Source organism: Scleropages formosus, chromosome 16, assembly GCF_900964775.1.
Source record: "Scleropages formosus chromosome 16, fSclFor1.1, whole genome shotgun sequence".
In the NCBI taxonomy this organism is placed as follows: Eukaryota; Metazoa; Chordata; class Actinopteri; order Osteoglossiformes; family Osteoglossidae; genus Scleropages; species Scleropages formosus.
The window spans coordinates 17,715,896-17,733,187 of NC_041821.1; the positions used below are offsets into that span (position 1 = coordinate 17,715,896).

General features: G+C 40.0%; 2 protein-coding genes across 3 annotated transcripts in view; one reads left to right on the top strand and one right to left on the bottom strand.

Moving 5' to 3' along the window:
* Positions 1 to 1,025: 1,025 nt before the first annotated feature.
* Positions 1,026 to 5,602, bottom strand: rrp36 (ribosomal RNA processing 36). Of its 2 annotated transcripts, none has more exons than XM_018750846.2 (8): positions 5,524 to 5,602; positions 4,208 to 4,596; positions 3,211 to 3,346; positions 2,872 to 2,938; positions 2,489 to 2,593; positions 2,116 to 2,190; positions 1,806 to 1,923; positions 1,026 to 1,323 (listed from the first exon to the last, which is right to left on the bottom strand). In XM_018750846.2, exons 2-8 carry the CDS (start codon positions 4,563 to 4,565, stop codon positions 1,181 to 1,183), a joined length of 1,002 nt encoding a protein of 333 aa, XP_018606362.2. In that variant the 5' UTR covers positions 4,566 to 4,596; positions 5,524 to 5,602; the 3' UTR covers positions 1,026 to 1,180. The 2 variants fall into 2 exon arrangements, with proteins under 2 accessions (XP_018606362.2, XP_018606361.2); XM_018750845.2 differs by having other exon boundaries at positions 5,512 to 5,596.
* A 5,711-nt stretch (positions 5,603 to 11,313) lies between these two features.
* LOC108933792 (uncharacterized) overlaps positions 11,314 to 17,292 on the top strand; it is a 47,572-nt gene continuing 41,593 nt past the window's right edge. The window contains exons 1-6 of the mRNA XM_018751121.2: positions 11,314 to 11,392; positions 12,449 to 12,556; positions 12,939 to 13,138; positions 13,702 to 13,843; positions 13,965 to 14,454; positions 16,291 to 16,380. Coding sequence (XP_018606637.2) covers positions 13,984 to 14,454; positions 16,291 to 16,380 — 561 coding nt within the window. The 5' untranslated portion in view covers positions 11,314 to 11,392; positions 12,449 to 12,556; positions 12,939 to 13,138; positions 13,702 to 13,843; positions 13,965 to 13,983. The remainder of the gene's footprint in view (positions 11,393 to 12,448; positions 12,557 to 12,938; positions 13,139 to 13,701; positions 13,844 to 13,964; positions 14,455 to 16,290; positions 16,381 to 17,292) is intronic.

The following is a 17,292-nucleotide window of genomic DNA, read 5'->3' on the forward strand; positions in this document are numbered from 1 at the left end:
TAGTTGTAGGTTGCTTTGGTGCTAAATGAATATATACAGTATAAATGTAACACTGTTAAATCAACAGTAGCTATGAAGCACCTAGACTTACTCATTGGTGTGGATTAACAACAAAAACGATGGAAGTTAAACAAATTTTACACCTCAGTAACAGCTGTATCCTATTTTAATGCCATCACTCACTAAATTCTAGATGCAGTTTCTCTTTATTTTTAGTTCTACTTCATCTCTACTTGAGACTGATACCTTCTGACCTGCTTTTAACCACAACCACCTCTAACTGAGACATTTTATGTAAAACACTCTTCCAACCAAATTAGACTAATAAAAATTTCTTACTAAATGACAAAAATAAATTCTTCCATAATCAGATTTCGTTTAGCCCAGAGCCACTTCACAAGATATTATTTTTATAAGGAAATGCATCATAAGCCTGAGCTCACTGGTTCCTGTGACACATTACAGTTCACACACTTAAAAATCAACGACGAGGCACACACCATCATTTGCTGTCTGACATCTTTGCACTAATGAGCTCTAGACTTTGGCAAAGCACAAAGGATATAATGACAATCCTGTAAGCATCTGAAACAAGAGTGGTTGTCCATGAATAAGTTCTGATTCTTAATCACATTAAATTCTAAAGTTACAAGTTAATTAGATTTATTTTAGGGTTACATTCAGTATCACAAAAAAACAATTGACTACAGGTATAAAAAAAAACATTGTTTATTGCAATCAATTTCAAAAGGTTTATGTAAATTGGTGTAATTAATATTTGTGTCTTATTACAGAAAGCAATGTGAATGTTTCAAAAAGCTGAGAATCACCATTAAAAAGAAAAAGGAAATAAATACACTGTTCCAAGTATACTACACATCATTCATGTAATGCATTCAATATAAACACATGCATTTCCTTTGGTGAAACATTTTGATCTGACAATTGTTGCCCTTTATTTTTATTTACACACACACACACACACACACACACATATATATATATATAGTGTGTAGATGAAATTCAATTTTTTTTTTTTTTTTTTTTTACATTTAAGTATTTAGTACATTTGACTTAGATGGTACTTGTACCCTATACTTACTCCACTAATGGCCTCAAATTCTGCTTTGAAGAATATAGAGTACAAGAATTATATTCTCTTCACACCACCGGTCTACATTCACTGAACCTTCAGAGTGAAGGGCAGCTTCTTGCGGTCCTTAACAGCATTGCGTTTCCTCTTCTTCTTTAGGAAATTCTCCAATTTCCCGCTCTTCTTCAGATCACTGTATTTTTCTGCGAGCTCCAACTTGCGCTTGTCAGCTGAGAGATGAGGAAGAGACACTAGGTTCAGATGTCACACTAATGGAAATACAGGACTTTGAGCACCTTCTACCACGTGCCCCTTTGCTCCCTAAGTCTATATCAGTTTCGACTTCCCACCCTTCACCCTTCTATGAACCAGAGAAATGCAGCACATTCTCACTCACAGTCACATACACTGAAGGCAATTTTGATTGAAATTTCACCAGAAACATTTGTCTTCTTAGGGGTACAAAGACACAATATTATGACTGCAGATGCCTTTACTGCATGAGTGTATTCACAAGAAAAACATTTATTCATTATTACTCTTCTTACCAGCACTACTATACCAATATTGTGCAGCTGTACAGATTACATTTTTGCTGATCCTGTTCTGTTGAAGACCTTGTTTGACTACTACATCAAAGCTGCATCCGTGACTTGGTCCAACAACCTTCAGGCTGCAAGTTCATGTCCATAGTTATTACGATGGCACTTACACTTCTTGAGGAAGAACGGTCTGTGCCCCTGCTCCACAAGCTGCCGCTGCTTTTTCTTGAACTCCAGCTCCTTCTCTCGACGGCGTGCCTTGCTCTCCTGGGCACTCTCCTGGTTCACCTGGAGACAGAAGGTCACAAGACAGCCTCAGGAGCTGATTCTTTACTCACTGTCTGGAGTGTTAAAAGTGTCCCTTTGCTTCGCACTGGGAGCCTGGGACTCACACACATACATCCAGGAAAATTAAAATGTCAAAAAGCAATGTTGTTGGAAAAAGGACGAACAGTGTTTCATTTGAGGAAGGTCATGTACCATTCTCCGTAACAGCAGCTGGAGTTGCTCCTTCTTATTTGGCTCTTTGACTTTCTTAAGCATCTTTTGAACTTCCTGAAATAAAAAAAATATATATAGAATTCAATCACCTCTAGGAGAGCGCACAGAGGTACGTGCTTGACGCGATCAAATAAAGTTTCTCTAATTATTTAATCGACTTAAATGTCTGATAAAAACTTACGCTGATAATAGATTAAAAAAATATAACAAATTCTGCAAATATAAAAATATCATAAAACAGAAAAAAAACATACCACAATACATGATCAAAGCATACATAGTATGCAAAAGAACATTTAATGAAGAAGATTATTTTTATGTGAATAAAGCAGGTGTACAAGGGCACTGGTACCATCTTTTCTTTTTGCTTGACGTCATTAAGGAAACTGTACGTCTTCTCAAAAATTTCTGGCTTGAACTCTCCAGAGAGGTTGTCAAACCGAGGGTCTCTCAGTAGCTGTAAGCAAACGCATGTCCAATCATCTTCAAACAAATGTGTTTGATGACAGAGAAACTACATATTATACATGACATATCATTAATGTTATATATGCAATATGGAAAATATCCTTGACATTATTACGTTGGTCAGCGAACACTTTTAGCCCAATGGTACCTTTGGGATTTGAATCTGAATGGTCTCCAGGTAGAATACTGATCACACTTACTTATTTACTCATTACACTGGTAAACCTCTTCAAAAGGTTTCATTTTACACACCAAACTACAACTCACCTTCTTTTTAACAGGCACTACTTGTCTAAGAAAAGGAGCAGGCTTTTTGGATGATATCTCCATAGGTCTAAAATATTGAGACAAAATCATTTAATAATAAAGGACAGCATTTTTAAAACAAACAAACAAAAAAAAAAAACATTTATATTCAGTCCAGAGGTGCAGAAATACATGACTGTAAAAGATAATGGTGACAACACACAGATTAATCTAGAGAATACTGAGAATAACTGATCTTTTATTATTGTTAACTTCACATAAAAAGCTACATCTGATGCTGTCTGCTCAAAATCCTGTAGTAAAGCTGTGATGTGCTATAGAATAAAGATGAGCACTTACCTATTCTTATTAAGACGCTTCTTCTTCTTCGCTGGTCCTGCCTCAGTTTTTTCCCCATAGGCCACTTCATTGTAAACCTTTCTCCCCACTTTATTTTGCAACTTCATGATGTCCTCAAAAGACATTGTTGATAGTTCTACATGAGAGGAGCGGGAGTGAATTCCTTGAGTTACCGAACAGTACATGGAACAACATTTAACACATAAAATCAAGGGACTTCTGCAGCTGATAACTTACAAGTGAAAATGTATTAAAAAAAGTCATTTCCCTCTGGTCCTTTCTGTTATGGTGTCTAATACATCAGTTAATGGAATCAAACTTCACAAATACCCTTGAAGCAAAAACTCGGGGACTTTTGACAAAAAATAAAAAACATGACCACGTGTATAACGGTAGTGAGGGATGCTGCCTTGTAATGTGCAAGTTCCTGGTTCCAATCAAACTCCTGCTGTTGTACCCTTGATTAATGTACAGTGCAGTCGAAGTATTTGGACAATGTCACACTTGTTGTTTTGGCTCTGTACCCCAGAACACTGGTTTTGAAAAGAAACTACTATGAAGTTAAAATACAGACCATCAGCTTTCTTTTGAGGGTACTTACATGTGCATTGGTTGAGATTACAGCTGTTTACGAAAAGTACCCCCATTTTAAGGAACCATAAGGGAATAGTAATTGGACAAATGAACATAATCTTAAAATTGTCATGTTTAGTATTTGGCTGTAAGTCATTTGCATTTGATGACTTCCTGAAGTTTGCAACCAAGGCGCTGGGTATGTTCTCTGGTGATGCTCTGCCAGGTGTATACTAAAGTTACCTTCACTTTCTACTAATCCGTAAATTTACCAACTGCACAGTACTTACCGTGAACTGATACAGGAACAATACTGTGTGTACATGGGTAAATCATTGTAAAGTTGCTTAAGCTACGCTGAAACAAGGGGTCACCTAAATAAAGGTGATAACAATAAATGTAACACCACCACATAAACACATACCTTTTCTGATATCATCTTCAGTCTTTATTTGACTGTGTCTCTGTCTGATGTCTCCATGTCCCCTGTCATCTCCATCATCAGAGTCACCGTCTGATCCAGTCTCGCTGCTGTCATTGTCTTCATCGGGAACCTCTGAGCAGCTCCACTCCTCACCGGACCCCTCCTCTAAACCCAGATCATCGTCTTCCTGCCCCGCTCCATCCTCTGGTTCAGGGTTTCCATCTCTACTGTTGTCTTTGCTGATAAGGCTGAAGTTTCCCTCCATCTCCACCTCCTCATCGTCCTGCCGCCGCACTTCCTCGAGCCGACGTCTGTTCCGTTTTAGCGTTTTGGTCACTGGCTGCTTTTTGGGGGCCATTGTCAGTCTGTTTTTTTCTTTTTGCACAAAACTGAATCACAACAATGTAGAAATAATCGATATACGAGGAAAGTACAAATACTGTACATACATCATACAAAGGGTTACAGTAGTTAGCAAGAATGGTCATTCAGACCATTAAAATGTCCTATACAGATGACGTACTGGAGTAATGTAGATTCTGAACACACTGGGATCACAAAGGATATTATTATTATTATTATTATTGACACATATGAACAAAAACCACAACAGTAATAATAATGGGGTTCTAGTATGACAAGAGTAAAAAATAAACTTTAAAAATATCCTTTCAGTAGTAGAATAATCCACATTCAACTGTAATTATCACATTCATGATATTTTAATTGTATTGATTTATTGTTTATGAATGACTATTATTACTATTTTTGTTAATTTTTAGAATGTTGTTTTAATATTTTAATTGCACCAATACTAAAGTGTCGACATTGCAGCTGCTGTTATTAAGAAGAAAAAGCCTTTTTAAATAAAAGGAGTGAAGATTTTTCCTGCTCAGCCTCTCATTAAATTTCATTTACATAACATCTCATTCAAGACAAGAGTATTAGTATTTCTCCATCCTCCACCCTTAACCCACATGCTCGAAATTCTAGTTATTTATTACAAGACGACATTAATAACCTGAATATATCTTCGCGTCAATAGTCTCTCTGGTGTTTGTAAGTAGGACACCGGACGAGCGAACGAACGTTGCTCAGTCACGGGCGTCAGACAGCTCTTCGCGGGTTTCTTTTCAAATCAAATCCCCGGCGTTACAGAGGCCTACAGACGTTTAACCAACAAGTTAAAAATTCTTCTCAGCCTATCCCATATGGTGCGACCTCTGTATCGCTTCATCCAAAAATTTGGTCTCTCTTGCATTGTGTATTAGGTAAACACACAGAAATAAGCCGCACATACTCACAGTTCAACTGACCAGTTCTGTAGCTAAGAGCGTTGACACATGCCGCAAAAATAGAGCCGAGCACGTTGTCTCACTGGAGGAACGGTAGAGGGCGCTGTCGCATATAACTTGCATACGGTAGGTGTGTACGTTGGGAGCGGAACCGGAAGTAAGCGCGGTAGTCCTGGACAAGACGCGTTTCGTCAGGACGCGCAATACAGTTGTACCCCCATAAGATAAGCTACTACAAATATGTCGTTTTTACGTCTAAATCTCCTTACTGTTCAGGTGCCGTTTCTAAAGGCAAACACGAGACCCAACAAAAAACTTACATTGAGCACCATGATTCATGAATACTGTGTGTATAAACGAAAATGAAATTAAAACGAGAATTAAAAAGATTGTTTGCGATGACAGAAAAGACCCCAGACAAAATCGTACCATATCGCTTCCCTTGCACACAGGCAATCCTTACAGTTACGGTAATCTTTGCCTAAATTAGGAACAAAATCGAAGTGTAGAGCACATGATCTATTCATGGATGTTTTTTGAAAGGCCTGTGCTATTGCTACCGAGTACAAAGTCGTAAACGTACAGTCCTCCCTTACGGACGTAATTTCTATCTGAAATGTCAATGAAAAAGTGAATTTTTAGGTGAGGATGCATTAGCTTCAATGTTCATTTTCATCATGCATTCCTGGGCCCCTAAATAAACACCTATTAATGATAAAAATATCACCAAATCCCATTGAGATGGACACACTATTACAAGTAGTTAGCATTAATTGTCATAACATAACAGGCAGTTTCCCTCCATAAAGTTCACCATAATACTATATGACTGTGTGCCTCGTGCTACCTTGTTCAGGTCTCTGTAGCTATTGTATATCAAACACCTGATAAAGGCTCACAAACAAAACATACACATTTGATACTCTGCTTATGTATTCGTTCTCTCTATAATGGAGAAGAAAAAAAAAAGTCAGGACAAAAGATATCCATTAAAACAGGGTAAATGAATTAATTTTCACTGAAGAAGTTGACATTGTTTGGACAATCCAAAGAGGGGCCATGATGACCAAGATTATAACTGCTGAAAATAGCAACGGAGGGCTAATAATGTTGAGGATTTAATGTAGTAATTGAGGGATGCCCTGTGTTTAAAAGATCTAAATTTCTATTTCTTTTCATTTTCATTAGACTTTTTCTATGCTTTCTAACTTACTAAGGTGCAGAGGGGGTTAATTTTACCTTTTTTTGCACAGCTGGAGATCAAGGAGGCTGGAATAATCTCTACCTTGTGTGCGTTGGGTCTTTGCGCTTGGGATTCTTGTCTATTGTTTTCTTTTGTTTGCTTGGGTTTCATGTTGCTCATTCTTTTTACGTCTCTCTTCTGTGTCACTGTGCCACTTGTTTCAGTTTTTTTTGCTTTTTTCCTTAATATGGCAGACTGTATTACCAGGGTTGTTTCACTGTAATATTTTGTGAGTTTGTCTATTAACATTACTACCTAGAATGTCAAAGGTATGAACCCTGTAACTAGAATATTTTAGCATTCTCACAAAGAAATGCATTACTGCAAGAAATAATCTCCACTCGCACACTCACGATTTAGAATCACCAATTTACATGAAACACATGTGCCCTGCTCTGTTTTTTGTTATTGATGTTATAATGTTTTCATTATTATTATGGGCCAGCATGCTGGGACAGTGGGCAGTGCTGACACCTCACAAATTTTGTTTTTTTTTTCTCCCCAGATCTAAATTTGTCTATTCAGAGGTTCAAGGTTCCACCCATGTGCACATTGGTTTCCTCCCACTAGCAAAAGATATGTTTCAGGTAGACTACACACTCTATATTGCCCTGATTGTGTATATATGTGTGAATGAGTGTGTGATTGCCCAGCAATGTGCTGGTGTCCCATCCAAATGTGGTGGTCTTGTCATAACTTGTTGGGGGTCATCATGTACGATAACAATGAAATGATAATACACACACACACACATTGTCAGAACCGCTTGTCCCATACGGGGTCGCGGGGAACCGGAGCCTACCCGGTAACACAGGGCGTAAGGCCGGAGGGGGAGGGGACACACCCAGGACGGGACGCCAGTCCGTCGCAAGGCACCCCAAGCGGGACTCGAACCCCAGACCCACCCGAGAGCAGGACTGTGGTCCAACCCACTGCGCCACTGACCCCCCTGAAATGATAATATTCATATTAAATAATATAGAACGCATATCAACAGTGTCTACTATTAATGTAAAAACATCAGGAGATAGTATACTACCATGCCAAGAACATAAATGTATTTTGTCTTCATTTTCAATCATTCATTTCTGAACAATGGTAGCCTACCTAATCTCTGTGGAATTTCTGTGGTGGATGACCTCATCGTCCATAACTCCTCTTTTCTTCCCACAGAGATAAGGAGAGGGGTAGACTAGAATCCAGGAAGGGGGGTTTACTGTGTCTAGCTGCTACAGGTGTGAAGTGATGCCGGGGGCCTGTAATGTATTATGTTTCACCCACAGTTCCTGACCCATTCACAGTCTAGCCTCTTGAAGCCACTGATGCATAGCCATTTTGGAGATGTATAGGAATGCATTGAATGTTAATGGTGCAAGTTTTCTCCCATTAGTGAATGTTATGGCCACAAGCCTGAAATATTTTGGTTTCTGGGAATATGTGTCTCTCTCTTCACAGGTGAAGTTGCAAAGACTCATCGACATCTAAGTGTTATTGGCCAGCAGAAATGGAAGATGACTGAAAAGTGACATCTGCACTGGACCACAGGGAGGCTGGCTACCCCAGAAAGATTTTGGTCTTGCTGTTGGTATTGAGGTGCTACAGCTGAACTGTCTATTTTGGGAATGAGTGCTAGAGGCCTCAGATGTGTATTTTGTGTAAATATATATATACATAGTTCATTGTAAACCAGCAACTGCCGGAAAGGGGTGAGTGCTTGTTTTGTACCAGTTTTTCTCCTGTTTTTTCTTTAGTTAGGAGTCAAGTTAGACTGGTGTATTTTCGTTTGATTTTGTTTGGATAGGGTAGAAAGTGGCACAAAGGGTAGGATTTATTTTGTTTGTTGTTTTGGTGCGCCTAATCCCTGGGGAGATGGTTTATGAGTTGCCAGTGGTCAATAAAGCAGACTTTTGTATCTTGAAAGAACTGGTGTGCTTCTGTCTGGTGGTAGTCAATCTCCATAACCCTGTATGCAGTCCAACCCTATACTGGACTGTAACAATGATCAAAGTAATGAAGATACTTAGGTTGGTTCCCAAATTACTGCAGGATTCTGGGGTCAAAACAATTTAAAAAATTTAAAAAAATGAAAAAAATGCAGTTTATGGGACACTGGATTAAAAAAAGACTGCCTTAAATATTAATACTGATTAAATGCTAATTTATATACATATATAACAGATGTATTTTAGGATATAGGTGTTCAAGTCCAAAAATGTTATACCAGCATAGACATACACCAAGACAAAACAAGGCACCCATGATGGAATAAACGTTATTTAAAATGTCAAGATTACCTGCACAAAAATGGTCACGCTTCACTTCAGCAGTAATCTGGTTCCTACTGTACAACTGATATTTATATAAGTACACTGGGATTTAGTGAAATTGACTGGGTTGGGCCGCAGTCCTGCTGTCCGGTGGGTCTGGGGTTCGAGTCCCGCTTGGGGTACCTTGCGACGGACTGGCGTCCCGTCCTGGGTGTGTCCCCTCCCCCTCCGGCCTTACGCCCTGTGTTGCCGGGTAGGCTCCGGTTCCCCGTGACCCCGTATGGGACAAGCGGTTCTGAAAATGTGTGTGTGTATGTGTGTGACTGATGAAACCATTGACTTAAATTCAGGAGATTTACCAATTATAACAATGTTATTATTCATATCATGGGAGTGAGCACAACAGTAATACAATATTTATTTTGCAACTTTTCCCTAAGGTCTGAATTGAGCTTGTTAAGACCATTTTAAGCGTGTCGGCAACACAGATGCTCCTCTTTGGTGAAACAAGGATCTTTTGTTGTACAATTACAAAGACAAGCTACACTGAAGTGATCTAATCATTCCACAAGTATGGGTCATTCATTTATTTATTCACAAAGCTGACTAGCTGTCATCTTAATCAAATCATGTCATTTCATCATAATTTAAAATAACAGAGAATGTATGACTGGGTGAGATAATGGATGGATTAATTACACTTGGCAACATTGCCCAATGACATCATCTGTATTTGCTATAAACACAATATTGGGTTTCACAAGAATGTTAACACTCTTAGTTCTAAAGTTACTCATCAGTGGTAAGTTTGTTCTCTCATCTGTCATCAGTACATGAGTTTCCGTTGGTAGGTTTGAGACAAATACATACAAGTGAAAAGCAAGCTATATTTTGAGGGGGTAATGACAGGAAATGACACCTGTTATGTTTCAGGATGAAAATGAAACTTTACAACAAAGTGAACTGGATTATGGCATTGACATTAAATACCACTTTTTTCTTTTTCAAATTTCACATGTTCCTGTACCCTTCATAAGGAGTTTTCTCATAAATCAAAGTCATCATTACCATTAATTTCAATGGTACAAATTTTTTATGCGTTCCTGGGATCCAAAATTGACACCCATTGATTCTAAAGTATCACTATAATCCATTATAATACACACACACACACACACACATTTTCTGAACCGCTTGTCCCATACGGGGTCGCGGGGAACCAGAGCCTAACCCGGCAACTCAGGGCACAAGGCTGAAGGGGGAGGGGACACACCCAGGACGGGACGCCAGTCCGTTGCAAGGCACCCCAAGTGGGACTCGAATCCCAGACCCACTGGAGAGCAGGACCCGGTCCAACCCACTGGGCCACCGCGCCCCGGTTTCCCTTATAATAGTTACTTCAATTGTTAACATTATTTAGCATAACATTAGTGTGCAGTTATAATTCATTAATTCCTCAGTAATACTGTATGGTTGTCTACCTGCACTTGTTCAGCTCTTTCATTTACATTTATTCATTTACCTGATACTTTTCTCCAAAGTGATTTATAAATTTAAGGTTACAATCATTAACCTGTTTATACAGCTGGGTAATTTTAGGATAAGTACCTTTCTCAAGGGTGTTACAGCTGGGGGGGGGAATCAAATCTATGACCTTTGTGTCTAAAGGCAGTAGCACTAACCACTATGCTACTGGCTCTCCCCTTTCACAGCTATTATGTACTGTACACTTAAATGCTCACAAATAAAGCATACATGTAGTACTCTGTTCATGTATTAATTCAACAATTAATGCAAAAAAGAGAAATAAAGAACAGAACACACACACACATATCCTGAACCGCTCGCCCCATACGGGGTCGCGGGGAACCGGAGCCTACCCGGCAACACAGGGCGTAAGGCCGGAGGGGGAGGGGACACACCCAGGACGGGACGCCAGTCCATCGCAAGGCACCCCAAGCGGGACTCGAATCCCAGGCCTACCGGAGAGCAGGACCCACTCCAACCAATCCACTGCACCACCGCGCCCCCCTAATAAAGCAGAATTTTAAAAATAAAACATTTGTAAACAGAAGCTGCAACTTTACATTGCATTCATTTATCAAACTCTTTTCTCCAAAACGGCATACATCTCAGAGAAAATTATGATTGCATAACCTCAAGTTCTCATAACCTGAGTACTTTATAACTCGAAATTCGAATTACCACATGGTTGTAATTACACAGGAATGATTCGCACGCTGTCTGTGTGACGTCATGACGTGACACGAAAACGCACGTTTTTGTCGTAACCTCTGGACGCGGGCGTGAAGTGTTAAGCGCTCGAATGCAGCGAGTGTATACAAGTGCGCATGTGCAGATTAGCAAGGGACGTGCAAAGGTGAGGGACAGGGTGTTCTCATACGAAGAGAGTAAGTGGAACAGGGCTACTGTACAGAACGGGAGCGGGTTACACAGAAATGTGCCGGAGACGGAAATGCAGAACTGGGTACAGATAAACAAGCCAAGGATCATGATATGATGGCTGTAGAAAGCCGACTAATAATCCGCTGCCCGATACCTAGTCTCCTTCCCTGCTTTTAGAGCTGGGATTTTGGGGTCAGGTGCGCTGATGAGGCTGGGTGCCCTGGAGTGACGCCCCTTGTGGCCGTGTGGATTATTGCTCCTCATGGTCGTGACCGCCTGAGTGCTTTTGCCGCCAACTGATGTCTGCGTGGGGAAGTGCAGTCCGTTTTCGCGCCACACAAACAGAAATTTTACATGGGATGGTGACCAAACTGCAGTTTAAAATAAACAAATGAGCTGGGAAAATGTAATGTTTACAACATGAAATACAGTCTTCTGTCACAAACTCACCTCACAGGAACAATACGGCCGTTTCTGCTGTGTACGTACTGCCTCAACGGACATAGACTTCACATGATCTCTTTTTTATTTTTATTACCTTTACACACAAAGAGAGTAAAAAAAAATCCTCCTATAAATTGGATTTATCCTTTTACTCTTTATTTCCCTCTAGTATGAAATCTGAGATATACGTAATGGTATTTAAAAGACACATTTCCTCTATTCCGATAAGTACTGTTCAATAGGTTTGTGTAAAAATAACACTTAATATCACAAATAATGATTCATAATTGATTATGAGTAAAGCATAAACGTTTTAGTAGAGTGCAAAACAGGTTAGGAAAAAGAAATGTGAACAAATTGTTAGGAAAAACAAAACACAAATGTGACTTCAACCGCTACACCCCAGCTAGACGCCCTTCGCTCATCTACTTCTGCTCGCTCGGTGGTCCCGCGCACGAAAGATAAACTTAAGCTCCGAGGTTCTCGATTCTAGGTCCGTTGTGGTGGAATGACCTTCCCCTGTCACTCAGAATTGCGGAAACTCTTGTCTGTTTTCAATAAGGGTCTGAAAACGCACCTTTTCAAGATCCACTTCGCCTAAGATCCCTTCAGATCATCTGTGGCGTAACCGTTCACGCATCGGAACTCCAGAAGCATCCCCAGATCATGCAACCTTTATTCAGCCATTGCTCTGGTATGGTACTGCTCATCTGTGTATCTTATAATATTTAGTAAAAAAAATAAATAAAAAAAATGGGTGTGGGTATCGGGATTTGTCTATCCTGTGTTTTATGCACCAACTCAAACGATGAACCGCGGTGCAGCAAGTGGTAGGTTTACTTGAGACTTTCATGTCCGCAGCTATGTCTCTCTCTTAATGTAATGCATAAATTGTACTTTTGCTGAGATGTACGTCGCTTTGGACAAAAGCATCTGCTAAATGAATAAATGTAAATGTACTTGGGCTTGCTAAATCCCTTCAGCATTAATCAGATGTTTAAGCTGCCATGATACCTGAATTCTTCAGGATTCGCTCCAAAATAATCTATTTTTATTATCTGATACATTTTGTACAGCTGCAGAAAAAAGTTGAACAGTAAAAAGAGGGGCCTACATAAAATGGAAATATCATGGACTGCCAGAAGAACAAATAAATCAGTGTTAGAAGAGATACAACCAACATGTTCCTTAGAGGTGAAGATGATGAGACCTAGACTCTCATACTTTGGACACATTGTCAGAAAAGACCCATCACTTGAAAAGGACATCATGTCAGGTAAAGTCGAGGGCCAATGAAAAGAGGCAGACCTTCAGTGCGATGGATTGATACAATTGCCGCAGCAACGAATGGAAATGTTGAAATGATCAGGCACGTAGCACAAGATCGGGCAACATTTCGCTCTGTTACACACGGTCACCGTGAGTCGTAAACGACTCGACGGAAACTAACTAATATAAAATGGAGGTGAGGTCCTGGGGTAGTTCGTGTTCAAGGTATTACCTCATTGTCGTGCTGCACCAGCGCGTATTTGTCTCTCCAGCTTTCTTATCCGAGCAGCTTCCTTAATTAGCCAGGACTTTTTGACAGTCCTTTGTTGGCCCTGTCCTATAGCACATGCTCTGACAGAAACTGGTGACTTCACCCCTCTTCCACAAAACTTCCCCCACCCTACTTCCTCCCTCTTTCCCTCCCTCTGTCCCTCCCTCCCTCCCTCCCTCCCTCCCCTATTTTTGTGCTGTGCTGTCAAGCAGCTGGACAGCTGTTTTTCGCTCTCATTCCCCTCCCTGCTAATGCTTATCAGGCTGGGTTGTGGGAACCGGCAAGGCTCTCTGTCTCAGTTCCACAGGAGGACCTGCTCGTGTGACTGCACCCCAGATCCTGTGTCCATCGTGTCGTGTTGTGGACTGGGTCCTGCTGTAAGGGAAGGCTGCTCCTTCCCTGCTCCACACGCACAGTGCTCTGAACTGGCTCAGAACACAGGTCACTGGGACTCCATCATTTACATTCTGGGAATCTCTTTGTCGACATCTCTCTTTTTCTCCTTCCTTTCCTGTAGTTTTCCCATCCTTATTTGTGTACTAGTATTTTGTTTTTCCTGCAGAAGACTCTGATTTGGAATCATGTCGGGGAGCATGGTGAGGAAGGTCCAGCCTTTCACGATTGGGACACGGCTGTCGGTCCCCACTGTGCCGAAGTGCCCAGAGTTTGTAGCCACCTTCTTGCCGAGCCAGGCCCTGGACATCTGCGGGTCAGGGACACACCTGATCCAAGCACCTTGTGGCACCGAGTCGCCTGGCGGCCAGGTGTTGTTGACCCAGGCGACTGAAGCTGACTGCTGGCAGCATGAGGTATCCACAGAAGATTATGTCAGCAGCAGCAATGCTGTCTCCCAAAGCAGTTCCTCTAGGTCTATCAGGAAGATTACCATCTCCGGGAGGACTGGAACCACTGGGGACGGTGAAGCCCAGGTATCAGACTGCCGTAATGCCTCACGCACATCCAGCTTGGAAGATAACAGCAAGAGCAACACTGCCTCCAACCCCTTACCTGCAATGACCAACAGGACCTGTGAGGTGGATTCCTACTTCAAGGTATGGAGAATGTTCTTATTAAACATGATATTCAGTTTACTGTTTATGTATACCCAACTATGAAAAGTAATTTTATTGTAATAGATGAGAAGAAAAAAGAAAGAAACCACAGCCCAGCCTAAAGGGGAACATAGTCAAATGCTAAAAACAGTAAAAGGCTCAACAAGTTTTATTATGACTAATGTACAAAAAATAAATATTAGAATTTATAATGAGTACATAGTCTCCCATCAAAAAGGAATAATTTATACCCGGGATGAAAACTGAACTGAATTAAACACGTTTTTGTGATGTGGTGTTCCCATTGCACTGGCTTTCTAAACCATGCTTTATGGAAACAGTGAGCTCAACTGGAAGTAAGCCTGGGGTGGTCGAATTCATCAATTTACTGTCTTCTCTGTGGCCTTTTCAACTTACCACTATTCCTGATGGACTTCCAGGTAGTTGCACTTTTTCACAGTTCATGTCTAAGCTGATGAAATTGCGGTTCCAGTTACAGCCAAGCAATTTGTTATTTGTTTCAGAACATCACTTGGATAAACGTGGATAAACGGTCTCTTTCTCTAAATATACAGAATGTAATTCTCTACAGGAGAAGGGCTGACTTTAATAGGTTTCATATGAAGTACAGCTTGCCCGATGTTCAAAGCCGCTGCAGTTTTCATCTTCCACTAAAATGTGTATAAATAAATAAGTTAAACTGAAGGATTGGAACAAAATGTTGCTAAATAAGCCAGTGTTTTTTTCAGTGATTTCCTGGCTGATGGTTTTGTGCTAGAGGGTATTATTTTGATTTCATTTCTATAAACAAGCTATTAAGGAAAGCAAAGAATTAATCTTATGATGTCTGTTGTATTTGCACATTTTACTTTCAATGTATCAGTGTTGGTTTTTAAAATAAAGGCATGACTGTTTTATCACCCTAATGTTAGCTGCCACTTTGAAAAAGGTTACAGTGCATGCAATTCATATTTAAAATATTTGACAGATGTACTGTAGAAGTAGTCCTTCTACAAAATATCTGTCTGTTGCATGAATAGTTCTGATGGTTTTCCAAAATCCTTTAAAACAACAAAAAATTTACCATCCTAATCTAACTGACAATTAAGGTATATGTAAATACACACACCATAGGGCAATGTCGAAATCAGTAATGTTTTGAACATGTCTGCACCTCATATGATTTATTTTGACTGTTATGTAATGTTTTTAAATAAAATAGTGTGCATAAGCATTTCACGGTGAGACTGCCAAAGTGTTACATTCACAGAAAGATATCTGGTTGCATTTCACAGCTGTACAGACGAAATAGTATGGTGTATGATGATGTATGTGGTAGTTGGTTGCGAGAATGAGTTTCTCAGAAAGGCACAAATGAAGCAGTACTGCATTGTCTACATGAAACAATGTTCTGTCTTTAAAAATGATGTAATGTCACTGTGATTATACAAGACCCAGTCGAAGGAGATGATGAGCAAGTGACTTCCAACAGCACATCACCACATGCTGTATGGAATTTATGTCATTTCTTTTGCAGTCAACTCTCACACTGCATTTACCACAAGGAATGAGGTATAAATGTATAAGTGTAGGCCACTGAGGATCTCTTGAGATCACAACACTTAATGATGTTTTGTTGCCCAGTGGACTTTTAAAGATCATGTTCATGGGATTTATGCTTTACCCTGTTTTAAATTAAAAAAGAAAAACAGAGAATTTTAGTTGAGTTTTTGGACTAATCTAATGCACATGTTGTGGTTGTAAACACTTGATTCTGATACAAGTTCAATGTATTGGCAAATGTGCACTATATATTTCAATGCCTTACTGCTGCAGGTTCTGCTAAGGAAAGATGCTGATGTAGTGCTACAGGAACATCAAAGTCAAGATGTAGATGTTGGAGACAAATCCACTACCAAAGACCAGGTAATATTGTATCTCCAACCTTGGCATGTTTCTCACATAAATGGACTTTAGCTTTTCAGACATGGTTATGTACCTACGTGAGCAGTTTAAATAATACAAGATGCTCTTGCATTTGAAAAAGTGGAAAGGTGTCGCTGAAAATCCTTATCAGCTTATAGCCTATAAAACCATTTACCTCCTTGAAACTGGGTTTGGTTCCTCTGCAATTGAATACATAGATATTTATATGTGGTTTTCTATTAGCATTACATGACATAACATAAATAAGCTAATTTATCATTTAATCTTTTTAGGGACAGCTGGTAGTATAATGGGTAGAGCTGCTGCCTTTGGCTCCAAAGGTTGCAGACTCGATCCCTACTTCTGACTATAGTACCCTTGAGCGAGGTACTTACCCTAAAATTGCTCCAGTAAAAACGACCCAGCTGTATAAATCAGCAAATAATTGTTGGTAGATTAACATTGTGAGTCACTTTGGAGAAAAGCATGTGCTAAATGAATAAATGTAATGTAATGGAAATTCTCCTTGGACAGTGACAGCCCTCTGGCCACTAATCTGACCAGCTTTGACTGATGTTTTCATTAGTCCTCCTCAAGGTCAAACAGGGTGAATCAAAGAAATAAGGTCCAGCTGTAGACTGACTTCCTGGTATTGGCCCTCCAAGGAATGGGTACAGTGAACAAGACTGTTTTTTTTAGGGCTGCTGAATAAATCACAAGAGAATAACTTCTACAACCAGACTTTATCAGCTACTGTTGCACTTAGTTGTTTTACTTTATCCACTGTTTCCTGCCCACCGTTTGATCGTAGACTAGTTTTAGGGGAATTGATGTGGTTCGGCAGTCATTTGCTGTCTTTTTTTTGCCATGGTATTTTTAAGCTTCACCTCTAACTACTTAAGATGTAGCACA

Bases quoted from the DNA above. Each gene is read 5' to 3' on its own strand.
- rrp36 (XM_018750846.2), bottom strand. From the start codon at position 4,565: ATGGCCCCCAAAAAGCAGCCAGTGACCAAAACGCTAAAACGGAACAGA. The intron at 2,594-2,871 runs GTGAGTTGTAGT...GTTTGCTTACAG, and splicing joins TAGTGCCTGTTAAAAAGAAG to CTACTGAGAGACCCTCGGTT. The intron at 1,924-2,115 runs GTACATGACCTT...TTCTGTCTCCAG, and splicing joins AGCTGCTGTTACGGAGAATG to GTGAACCAGGAGAGTGCCCA.